This window comes from Lepidothrix coronata, unplaced genomic scaffold, assembly GCF_001604755.1.
Source record: "Lepidothrix coronata isolate B3197 unplaced genomic scaffold, Lepidothrix_coronata-1.0 Scaffold5, whole genome shotgun sequence".
Lineage (NCBI taxonomy): Eukaryota > Metazoa > Chordata > Aves > Passeriformes > Pipridae > Lepidothrix > Lepidothrix coronata.
In genome coordinates this window covers 8,643,483-8,655,761 of record NW_016690185.1, presented here as the reverse complement: position 1 = coordinate 8,655,761, position 12,279 = coordinate 8,643,483, and the positions used below count along the sequence as shown (strand labels likewise).

At 43.2% G+C, this 12,279-nt stretch overlaps 1 protein-coding gene across 1 annotated transcript in view; it reads left to right on the top strand.

Annotated features, from left to right (window-relative positions):
- Window positions 1-455: 455 nt before the first annotated feature.
- The window catches only part of LOC108503470 (RNA-directed DNA polymerase from mobile element jockey-like), a 37,822-nt gene continuing 25,998 nt past the window's right edge, over window positions 456-12,279 (top strand). The window contains 4 exon segments of the mRNA XM_017827421.1: window positions 456-501; window positions 1,059-1,569; window positions 1,571-1,859; window positions 1,862-2,110. Coding sequence (XP_017682910.1) covers window positions 456-501; window positions 1,059-1,569; window positions 1,571-1,859; window positions 1,862-2,110 — 1,095 coding nt within the window.

The window sequence follows — 12,279 nt, the reverse complement described above, 5'->3', positions numbered from 1 at the left end:
AAACCAGGAACATGCTCCTTCAAGGGCTAACTGTGCCTTCAGCTGGCAGTCAAGTCGTGTGTGTGTAGAGCTGGATATAATCAGAGACCACAGGATTAAGATTAAAAGCACTTTTCCGTTGTAGCATTAGTTTTGATCCACAGCGCTGTACATTAAAAGCTTTAAGCTTCAGGAACATTTGGGTCTAGATCCTGCTTCATGCCTCAGAACCATTGCTACTTTTGTACAACAGACCATAGACTATTTTAAAAAATACCTGATTTCAAAGAGTTTATCTAGAAAGAAAGATTTTTTGTTTTATTCCATAATTCTGCATACATCTTTCGATCTGTATCTCCCATTTTAACAGTCTTTCAGAAGGACATAGAGGGGACTTAGCAGGCCTTCAGTGTTTAAATAAAATTTACCAAGAGCAAATGATGGTGCTATGTTCTGCCTTTTGCCGGTCTCAGGATATGGAGAGTCAGTCCAAGTTCCTAGTCTGGTATCTCCATCATGGCAGTAATTTAGGAACACAAAGAACTAACGATCAAAGCCTTTTCATATCAGTCGAAGAGATTGTGCAATCATTGCTTAATTTTTTAGTTATTTTCTTTTTTTCAGTAATACTGGAATTTATCCAATGCCAAAAACATGTTTAACATGCTTAGAGATATTTGAGCTGAAAACCTGACATCTTGTGTTTAAGGTAAGAACTATAAGGTAAGCCTACCTAATTATGGAAAAAGGGCTGGCTACTCAGGAAGAGTTTAGGAATATAGTTAAGTCATGTAGAAAGAAAATTAGAGAGATGAAGGCACAACTTGAACTTAATCTCACCACTTCTGTGAAGGATAACAAAATGTCCTTTTACAGATACATCAATAGCAAAAGGAGGAGCAAGGAAAACCTCCATTCTTCATTGGACATGGGCAGGAATATAGTTATCAAAGATGAGGAAAAGGCTGAGGTATTTAACACCTTCTTTACCTCAGTTTTCAACAGTAAGACAGGTTGTCCTGAGGATAGCTGGCTTCTGGAGCTTGTAGAAAGAGAATCTGAATAGCCCTGTAACCCAGGAGGAAACAGCGACCTGGTGAGCCACTTGGATCCCCACAAGTCTGTGGGACCAGATGGGATCCACCCAAGGGTGATGAGGGAGCTGGCAGAAGAGCTTGCCAAGCCACTCTTCATCATTTACCAACAGTCCTGGCTCACTGGGGAGGTCCCAGATGATTGGAAGTTGGCGAATGTCATGCCAATCCACAAAAAGGGCCGGAAGGAGGACCCGGGAAACTACAGGCCTGTCAGCCTGACCTCAGTGCCTGGCAAGGTTATGGAGCAGCTCATCCTCAGTGCAATCACACAACACCTACAGGATGGACAAGGGATCAGACCCAGCCAGCACAGGTTTAGGAAGGGCAGGTCCTGTCTGACCAACCTGATCTTTTATGATCGGGTGACCCACCTGGTGGATGAGGGGAAGGCTGTGGATGTGGTCTATCTGGACTTCAGCAAAGCCTTTGACACTGTCTCCCACAGCATACTCCTGAAAAAGCTGGCAGCCCACAGCTTGGACAGGAGCACTCTGCTGGGTTAGGAACTGGCTAGAGGGCCGGGCCCAGAGAGTGGTGGTGAATGGTGCTGCATCCAGTTGGCAGCCAGTCACTAGTGGTGTCCCCCAGGGATCAGTGTTGGGCCCAGTTCTGTTTAATATCTTTATTGATGATTTAGATGAGGGAATAGAGTCCACCATCAGCAAATTTGCAGATGACACTAAGTTGAGGGGGAATGTTGATCAGCTGAAAGGCAGGAGTGCTCTGCAGAGGGACCTGGACAGGCTGGAGAGTTGGACTAGTTCCAATGGGATGAGGTTGGAACCTTCAACAAGGCCAAGTGCCGGGTCCTCCACTTTGGCCACAACAACCCCCTGCAGCAATACAGGCTGGGCACACAGTGGCTGGAGAGCAGCCAGACAGAAAGGGACCTGGGAGTTTGGATTGACAGGAAGCTAAACACGAGCAAGCAGTGTGCCCAAGTGGCCAAGAAGGCCAATGGCATCCTGGCCTGGATCAGGAACAGTGTGGCCAACAGGTCCAGGGAAGTGATTCTTCCCCTGTACTCAGCGCTGGTGAGGCCACATCTGGAGTACTGTGTCCAGTTCTGGGCCCCTCAGTTCAGGGAGGATATTGAGGTCATGGAGCAGGTCCAGAGAAGAGAAACGAGGCTGGTGAAGGGATTGGAGCACAAGTCCTATGAGGAGAGGCTGAGGGAGCTGTGGTTGTTCAGCCTGGAGAAGAGGAGGCTCAGAGACCTCATCACTCTCTACAACTCCCTGAAAGGAGGTTGTAGCCAGGTGGGGGTTGGTCTCTTCTCCCAGGCACCTATCAGGTAAGACAAGAGAGCATGGTCTTAAGCTCTGCCAGGGGAGGTTTAGGTTAGATATTAGGAAGAAATTCTTTACAGAGAGGATAATCAGGCATTGAAATGGGCTGCCCAGGGAAGTAGTGGATTCACCGTCCCTGAAGGTTTTTAAGATGAGACTGGATGTGGCGCTTAGTACCGTGGTCTGGTAACCACCGTGGCAGTGGATCAAGAGTTGGGCTTGATGATCTTGGAGGTCCCTTCCAACCCAGCTGATTCTATGATTCTATGATTCTATGATTCTATGGTTCTATGATTCTATACTAGGATGATACTGTTGAGCAACAACCAAGTCAGACTTCTACAGTATAGAAGCACACAACTCTTGTAATAGAAAGCTGTAGAATATAATAAGTGTTTCATGAGAAAAAGTATTTTTTTCCCTTAAAAATAAAACCATTACGCTTTTCAGATTAGGAAGAGCAAAAGTATAAAGATTTTTCACTCTGAAGTACAGCTCTTTCTCTCTCTCTTCTTCAAAGTATAATGTAAAAAAAAGGTAGAAGTGGAGTACAAGGACAAAGGCAAGAAATATTAAATTTGTAAACATTCTTTAGGTTTTCCCCATGTTATCAGAAAAAACCCCTCCAAAAAACTCAAAAAATTAAAATTCCTGTTACAAATTTGTTTTAACACATATCTCTGAAAGTGAGGGGACCTTAGAAACACAGAGACAATTAAAAAAGACAAGAGAAACAGCTAGAATTTTTAAGGGGAAAAAAATCCAGTATAATTATGGAATATCAAGTTGTCAAAGATTATAAGATCAGGGTTTTCCCTCTTGCAGTTTACTTTCAACAAGTATGTAAAGTGGCATAGGTTTTCTTGTATAGATTTGCTCAATTAAGCTAAAAAAAATACAATTTCAGTATGTTTTACTGCTACCTTATGAGGCCATCAATTCTTAAGAGGGTTTTATGGAGTGTTGATCTGGGCAAACAGAGTTATTAGATAATTTCTAACTAGTTTTAAGAAGAAAACTACAAATAAAGTAATAAAAATGAGCAGTAATAAAAACCCTTAAGGATTTTGTGTATGCAAGGTGAAGATTTAGGTTTGAATTTGACTGACAGGAGGAGAGAAAACTGTAGATTTTTAAAATTAATCATTGCCCCTTGTTCATCATAAAGTTTAATTTTCAAGTAGTTTAGCAATAAGAAAAACCCTTAAGGATTTTATATGCGAGGCAAAGATTTAGATCTGGATTTGACTGACAGGAAGAGAGGGAACTGTAGATATCTAACATGAATCATTGTCCCTCAGAAGTTTTTCTCAGGACTTGTCTGTGCTTCCACATGACAAGTTCTCACTTTGCATTAGCCATTCCCATCAAAGCCCAAGGACCAGAGAACTATGGTGTCCCTTTTTGATTTCCCAGGGGACCACACCTGGTATCACTCTTAAAACTATACCAAGCCCTGGACCAGCCAGAGCTGACCAGAGCTGAACATGGCTGTTAACACCTCCCTTGGGTTTATGGGCAGGGCAAGAGTGGGATGTCTGGGACTCTGAGCATGAGTTCTCTCCTCAAGAAGCCAGGCAGGAGACAAATGCTATGCACTATTTCTGGCAAGAGACTGTTGTGGTTTAACCTTAGCTGGCAACTAAGCACTACATAGCCACTCACTCACTCACTGTTGTTGTTATTCAGTTCCCAAAATAAATTTGTTCTTTTCTCCCACAGAGGCTGAGGTGAAGAAGATGTCCCCGATACTGCAGAGAGGAACTTCCCTGCAGGCTCTGTGCCCCAAGGCAGTGCAGAAGTCACACCAGCTGCTTTTGACAAAAGAGTTGCTGAGCAACTCTACAATAGCCTGAAACAAGTAATTTCACAGGGAAATAGAGCAGGCCTTAGGCTTAGCACTGTTCCCAGGTTTGGCCCCCTGAAGAAACCTTCTTCAGCTGCAGAGACAGTGTGATCCAACTGTGTAATCCAACCCACACAACCAAACCCAGGAAGTGTGGGTGAGATCTGCCCTGGCATCCAATCCCCTTCAGCTGCCTCCAGCAGCATCACAGAGTCCCCTAAGAAAACCAGCAACTGTTACCCCTCCTTAAGGACCTTCTCAACCCAGCTTGTCTTCTATTCTGGTGCAGGAGGAGCTTTAAACCCTCAGTTACACAAAATGTTTAGAGGGATGCCAAGGCAAGGGTTCTGCTCTCTGTTTCAGCAGTGTGTATAGAATCAAAATAGAAAAACTAAGTAAGTTTGCTGATGACACTAAATTGGGAGGACCTGTCAACTCCCTCGAGGGCAGGGAGGCCCTGCAGAGAGACCTGGACAAATTAGAGGACTGGGCAATCACCAACCATATGAACTTCAACAAGGGCAAGCGATGGATTCTTCACCTGAGACAGGAAAATCCTGGTTGTGTGTATAGACTGGGGAGCAAGAAGCTGGAGAGCAGCATTGTGGAAAGGGTCTTGGGACTCCTGATCGATGGCAAGTTGAATATGAGTCAGCAGTGCCCTGTTAGCCAGAAGGGACAACCGTGTCCTGGGGTGCATCAGGCAAAGCATCGCCAACTGGTCGAGGGAGGGGATTGTCCAGCTCTGCTCTGCACTGGTGCAGCCTCACCTTGAATATTGTGTGCAGTTTGCAATACAAAAAAGACATTAAGCTATTAGCATTCAGAGGAAGGCCACAAGGGTGATGAAGGGTCTGGAGGGGAAACCTTTCATGAGGGGCTGAGATCACTTGGTTTGTTCAGCCTGGAGAAGAGGAGACCTAGCAGAGACCCTGTTACAGGCTTCAACAACCCCATGAGGGGAAGCAAAGGTACGGGCACTGATTTCTTCACTCTCGTGACCAGTGACGAGACCTGAGGCAATGACTTGCAGCTGAGTCAGCAGAGGTTTAGACTGGACATCAGGAAAAAGTTTTTCACCTAAAGGGTGGCTGAGCACTGGAACAGGCTCCCCAGGGAAGTGGTCACAGCACCAAACCTGTCTGAGTTCAAAAAGCATTTGGACAATGCTTTCAGGCAGATGATGTGATTCTTGGGGTGTCCTGTGCAGGGCCAGGAGTTGGATTTGATGATACCCATGGGTGCCTTCCTAGTCAGCATATTCTATGATTCTATGATTCTACTGGGCCACAACCTGCTCCTCTGCAACCTGTATATTCTCTCTATATCTTCTATATACCCTTGCTCTCCAGAAGAGGACTCCCTTCTCCCAGGAATGCCAGTGTAATGGTTGTGCTCAGAAGAAGAGGACTTTACTATGACTAGGATTCAAGCCAAAGGCCAGTGGAGGAAGAGGAGGGTAGTAAGGATGAGGACAGAGAATTTCATAGTAGGTGGTACTTACCACTGCTTGCAGTAGTGTTGGGCAGTGTGGTATTTTCCATCCAGATAAAAAACGAGGATGTTAGGCTTGTCCCTATGTAAGTATTCATGTATCTAGGCTATGAGCAGGGTTGGTGTCTGTTTACAGTGACCAACTGGCCTAGAATAAGCTCCAATGACTTTCATTTTCTTTTGGACTGGGGGTGGGAAGGAAAGGAAAACAAGGAGCCTGGGAACAAAATTAGAGTCAGACACACATTTGTGGGATGCCAGCCAGTGAGGTACGATGTTATTGTCTGGAACTTTTCCAGCTCTGCTGAAACTGGCTGCCAGGGAGTTTTTGTCAGCTGACAATCAGTTTTTTACTGATTGTCACCAGTAAGAGAGAAAAACTCAGGGTGGAGAATAAAAGGGAGATACCGTACATGTGAGGCATGAAGGCAGAGGAAAGTCCAGCCATTGCAACCTAGGCAGGTCTCTGCTGGGGTGGTGTGGGAAAGGCACCTTTTGACTCTGGCCTTAGGCCGTCCCTGGTGAGGAGAGTGTGTTGGCTCAGCCTGGTAAGCAGGACATCTCTGCACAGCTGTTCTGCAGCTGCATGTGGCAGGGAACCGGAACTCTGCTGTCACCCAGAGTGTATGAAGAGGCTCAGCAGCTCAGCATATGTGTGAGCAGTTTCAGTGCTGGGGTGTAGACCCAGGCTGGCCAGGCTGTGCTGCTTTGTGGATCCTTCAGCAGACTTGGGCTTCTGTGACTCCTTAAGCCTAGAGGGTGTACAGACCATCTCAGAAGGTGGAGGTCTAGGTGCCTCATGTTGTTTTTTTCCCCCAATAATCAAGGTGGAATGCTCTTTCTCTGACTCTGGTTAGATGTAGTCAGAAGTTGCAGAAGTTATTCTTGAAAGCGCTAGGAGAGTTAGCCTAGGAAATCATATTGACTTTGTCATCTCTCCTTACTCCCATGATTCCATACCTGCTTGTAGACTCTTTGCTATCTTTTCCTTTGACCACCACATATATTCTAGTTTAGCAGCAGACCAAATATCTAAAATACAGTAACTGTGTAGCTACCATAGAAGGGAAAAGATAAAAACCTTTTTTGGGAATAGGAAACAGAACTGGAAGAAACAGTCAGTCCTTGAAGTCAAGGAGACTTTACTACTGTAATTCAGATCCATCCAGAGATCTGTTCTGTTCAACATATTCATAGACAAACCTATTTCAGGCAATGTCAAAGATTGACAGTGACTCTAATTTGTTTTAGGTAGTAAGAGTAATTGTGGGTTGCTGGAAGAATTCACAAGACTGAATGGGCTGGCGGCAAAAAGGCAGATGAAATTCAGTGTATGTGTGTGTAACTTCTCAACCAAAGGAGATAGATACTAAAAGGGGAGCTGGAACAAGTTGATAGAGGATGTACTAAATGCATAGAAGCTATATCTAGTCCTGGAAGTCTCCAAACTGGAAATAATTGATGTCTGAAGAACATTAGAGGTATGCATTGCATATACTTGTCTGGTTCTTACTCTTCACTGAGCAGTCTTTTATGGATACTTTTGGCAGGAGCACAATGGGCTAGATGGACTCTTACAGAGCATGCGTTATACAAAATAAACTATGAGCATGAGTAGCACAGTGCTTACTGTTCCTTCCTGACTTCCTGTCTTCTGACTATCCTCCTCTCCTTAATGCAAGAATTGTGTAAAAATGCTGAGGGTTAAACAGGTCTTGAAAATTTTCAGCAGCTGCTATTTGGAGGAAGGAGGAAAGCAAACTCAGGTGATTCTAAAAAGAAACTTTTAATTTCCCATGATGCTCTCTTAGCAACCATTGGGTGCAGACACAGGCAAGGGACAGGGTTACCATCACTGAAAGAAAAAAGGTGACCAAGACAGAGAACAAATTGCTCCCTGTTGGTGGGATGATTCAAGTTTTTATTTTGTACAAATGGAAACACTGATGTAATTATGACAGTCTAAGGATATAGATGCAGCAATTTTTGAAGAAGAAATAATAGCTTTTGTTAGGCTGACTGATACATCAGCAAAAGCCATTGGGCAGTGCTGGTGCACAGGCGCTGTGACTGTGGGCACACAACCCTTCCCCTGGGCTTGGACAGATGCCTCTGTCTGGGACACACAGGCCTTTCTTTACACTGAATCGGGAGCTTTTCTTTGAGATGGGAAGATGGGCTTCTGTGCTTGCTTGTTTTCTATAGCACTACCAGCTGGTCTAATAAAGGAGCTCATGCCTCACTTAATTTGCTGGTGTCTGTTAGGGATCTCACAGATGAGGTGCCAGTAGATTGTGTGCAAGGGATTTCAGCACCATTTTTTGTTACTGCTAGACTATTTAAATTTTTCTGCAAATATCTTCTGTGCACAGTTTACATTGGGGCTTTATGACAGGGACTTAATTAAGATAAAGAGTAGAGAACCCAAAATGAGAAACTGCCAACAAAAAGTGTTGGTATATTCAGTCACAGATTACGAAAGCTTCCTTTCAGACTGAGACCTGGCCAGCTTGGGCTCAGGGCAGCTAGCATGTACCTTTAGGAGCCCCCTGGGATGAGCAGTCTGCATTGCTGGCTGTCTTGGGAGGTGGGGAGATGGTATGAAAGGTGGTCAAGAGCCAAACCTTTCCTGTCTTCTGTCATTTGAAGTTTGCTCTTTCAAGTGGTATAAGTGTAGCCAGCATGGGGCCACATTTGCAAAAACACTTTGCAAACTAAGAAATGCAGATAGAGAAGAATTAAGGGACTTATGTACCCTTATGTAGAAAGACAAGTCACAGCTTATGATAGGACCAAAGTCCTCAGTTATGTCCAAGACCAAATCCTGATAAAAGATTTGTATCCTTGACTGTATTGTGATGTGCTTGATTGTCTCAATCATGCTCTATGATCACTTTGCCTCATTGAAACTGCAGCAAAACAGAGCTGTACTCATATTCATTATGCTGTCAGAGGTGGCAGCTTTGGCTGCTGCTTTTCTGTTTCCTACTGAATGCTTTGATGTGGATCAGTCACATCTTGAGGGAGCTATTTAATAAGTCACCTACTGTGTAAAAACTGGGTATAGTTCCTCCTCCCACTGTATTTTTTAATGAAAATAACCATGGCATCTGCTTTAGTCAAGCCTTCAGGGACATAGCTTGTCTTTTCTCATAATAGGGCTTGGGAAGAAAATAAGAGCCAAAATTTACATAGGTTACCTAAAAAATATGTAGGGAATTTTTTCAACTCAAGCAAGGTTTGATTTAGCCCTGACCAGGAGATTCATTTCATCTAACATTGGTCACCTAAAAGGGAGGCATCTGGTCTGGTCCAGACTTTCTTTCAAGTAATAGAGAAAGTACCTTGCACGGGGAAGGAAAGTCATCCCCTCTCATCTAAGTTCATGTTTAAGGATGGTGTAGGAGGAACCCAGTTTTCTTCACTTCTGTGGGTCTCTACAGCAGGTCCAGGATTACCTTTCTATGCACAGAATTTCACTGATACTAAATATCCATTATTCATACAGTCTCACAATTATGCATTGTGAGTTATAAGTGTGCAGAGACTGAAAACTATAATGGCCAGCTAAAAAGCAACCATGAGTCATGACTGTTTTCTAAGAAATAAGGCAAAAAATTCACTCTGAGGTAGAAAAAAAAATCTAGACCACTTCCATGAATTAGTTGTTGGCCAAATGCTTCAATCTAAAGCACCAGTTTCTCATTACCATATAAGATAAAGGAATAAAACATCATCCAAAAAATACAATTCCATGGGGTCAATTTTCTATGGAAAAAGACATATACATTTCTGTCCTTTCTGATTTAAAGGATAAAGTGTCTGTTTTTCCAAGCACACCAGAAATAATAGCAAAAGAGATATATAATATGTGGTTTAACTCTGATAATGGCATCAGAGACACCTGAAATGCGATGCCATAGCTGCATTAGAATCTCTAAGTTGGGCAGTGCAGAAGACATAGGCTCCCAAAGCTCATCTTAAGAAAACAAACCATGTCTGAACTAGATGAAGTGCCCTACATGTGGGAAACAAAACATGAGCACATCAGTTTTGGACAACAGCTCAGATTATTTGTAAAGACATGATAAGTACTCCTGGTAAATGTTGTTGGGAGATTTGTTTTGTACTCGAGGAAGCCTTTATAGTGGATTCCCATTTTTAAATCTGCTGAAACCATCTTTTTTGTTCAGTATTTAGAATATCTTTCAGAAAGTTATCTCATGGTGTAATGTTTGAGCCACTGTAACCAGATAGGGGATGATTTTACAAAAACGATAACTTCTGGGGGATGCAATTATTACTGTTACACTATTTGCAAATAAATTTTTAAAAAATGTGAAGAGAATTAACCTGTATTAGACCTTGTGCACACCATAAAGGGCCAAGAACAGACATAATAGGGCAGAAAATTTATTTTTCTTTTTTATCTCTAAGCTCCATGCCTCTACTGGACAAATGTAAAATTATCCTGATTGCTCTCCAATTCCCATCTTTCAAGCTGACCTATCTCAGCAGTTGCAGGAGCCTGTTTTCCACTTGACTTTGCCTTCTGCATGCACTAACACTTATGCCACGCTGATCTCATAATCCTGGAAGGTGTTTATGTCACACAAAGAAGTCAAGAATCTTTGTAAGACATATTTCTGCAGTTGGAACATACAGGTGAGATTAAGAGCATTCATTGATGTCGAGCACTAGAGGACTACCTATAACACAAAACTATTTAGGAACGTTTTAAAAAATGGCTGACATTAAAGTTCAAGCTATTTTCTCATTATTCCTGTCATCCTTTAGCCATCGTCCTATGTTCAGCTTTGCAAGGCTACTTTAGTGAAAACCAACCTGGTCCTACAGCCCCCTCTCCTGTGCATTTATCATCAGTACAAGAAATTCAGTAATTTGGTCAGCTCTATAACATCTGTTCCTTGCATACTTATGTAGGGACTTAAAAGTTTCCTACCGGGTTTGAACAGTTCGTAGCTAGTAGTGAATTTATAGTCGTTGCACTTCAGTGTGTTAGGGGAGTACTATTAAAGAGAGCAGCTAAAAAGGAGGCAGAAGCAGCTATATTTATAAAAAAACTTATGAAGATACAGATCAGCACCTGCTGGGTCATTCAGAAACACCTGAGCAGGCTAAGTATTTAATTTTCAAAGGAGTTTATTAGAACCTGTTTAAGCTTATTTGTCTGTTTACCAAACACCAGCCTTCACCCTGAGGCTTTTAAACACCTTTGAAAGTCTGCAGAATGTCTAGGCTTGGGTGGCAGCATTAAACTACTTGAGAACAGGATTTCATTTTTCAGTATCACTCCAAGGTCAATCAGAACTTGCCTAGTAGAACTAGAGATTAAACCAGAGATTTAATCACAAAGCTATAATTTCTTAGGTAAAAGCTGAAGCTAATTTTATAATTGCATTTACTGTACTGATGGCTCTCCCTCTAAAGCCACCTCTGCCAGGCAGTCTGCCCTCTCTGGCACATGTGGTCACTGTGGCTTTCTTCACCCAGGCAGCACATTGGCAGCACAACCATGGCAAACTCCTGGCCAGCCAATAACCAGTGGAGCCTTTTGTTCCCTGGCTGAAGCTTCTCTTATGTGCAAAATTAATCCCAATTTAATCATCATGGCTAGGCTTCGTGAACAAAGATTTGGGAAAGGCTGTATCCACATTTGTTACAAGAAAGCTGGTGGCTAAAAAGGCCAATACGAGATAGACATGTCCGATTGCAAAAGGCACAGCAGAAAGACTCCTTAGGTGGTATATTCTGCAAGACATGATTCTTTCTGCGTTGTCTTTTCTCCTCGAGAGTGATCCTGCATGTGTTCTCAATGGCATCAGCGGTGTTATAGATGGTGTGTCTCCAGGCCTCCCGATTGGAGGCCAGAGTAGACCAGTTATGTTGATCAATATGGCCAAGGCTGAGATGTTGTTTCAGGGAGTCCTTGTATCTTTTCTTCGGGGCTCCTGTCTTGTGGCAGCCGGTGGCAAGTTCACCATAAAGCAAGATCTTAAGAAGGCGGTGGTCCTTCATCCTTGAGATGTGCCCTGCCCAACGCAGCTGTGTTCTCAGCAACATGGCCTCAATACTTGTGATTGCTGCTTGCTCTAGAAGAGATGTATTAGTCACATAATCTGACCAGTGGATGTTTAGGATTGTATTGAGGCAGCATTGATGGGAGTGTTCTAAGAGTTGCAGGTGGTGGTGGTAGATAAGCCATGATTTGGAACCATATAAAAGAGTAGACAGCACTATGGCTTTGTAAACACTGATCTTGGTACTTTTCTTCAAGTGTTTATTACGCCATACTCTTTTATAGAGTTTTCCAAAAGCACTATATGCCTTTGCTAGCCTGTTGTCTATCTCTCCGTCAATCTTACCATCCAAGATGAGGCTACCTAGGTAATTAAACTGCTGGACTGATTTGAGCTCTGATTGGCCAATGGTGATATGGGGATGATGGAAGACTTCCTGAGGTGCCGGTTGATAGAGAACTTCTGTCTTCTTTAAGCTGACTTCCAGCCCAAAGAGCTCAGCAGCTCTTTACTACTGCTGTCTGAGTAAGTGG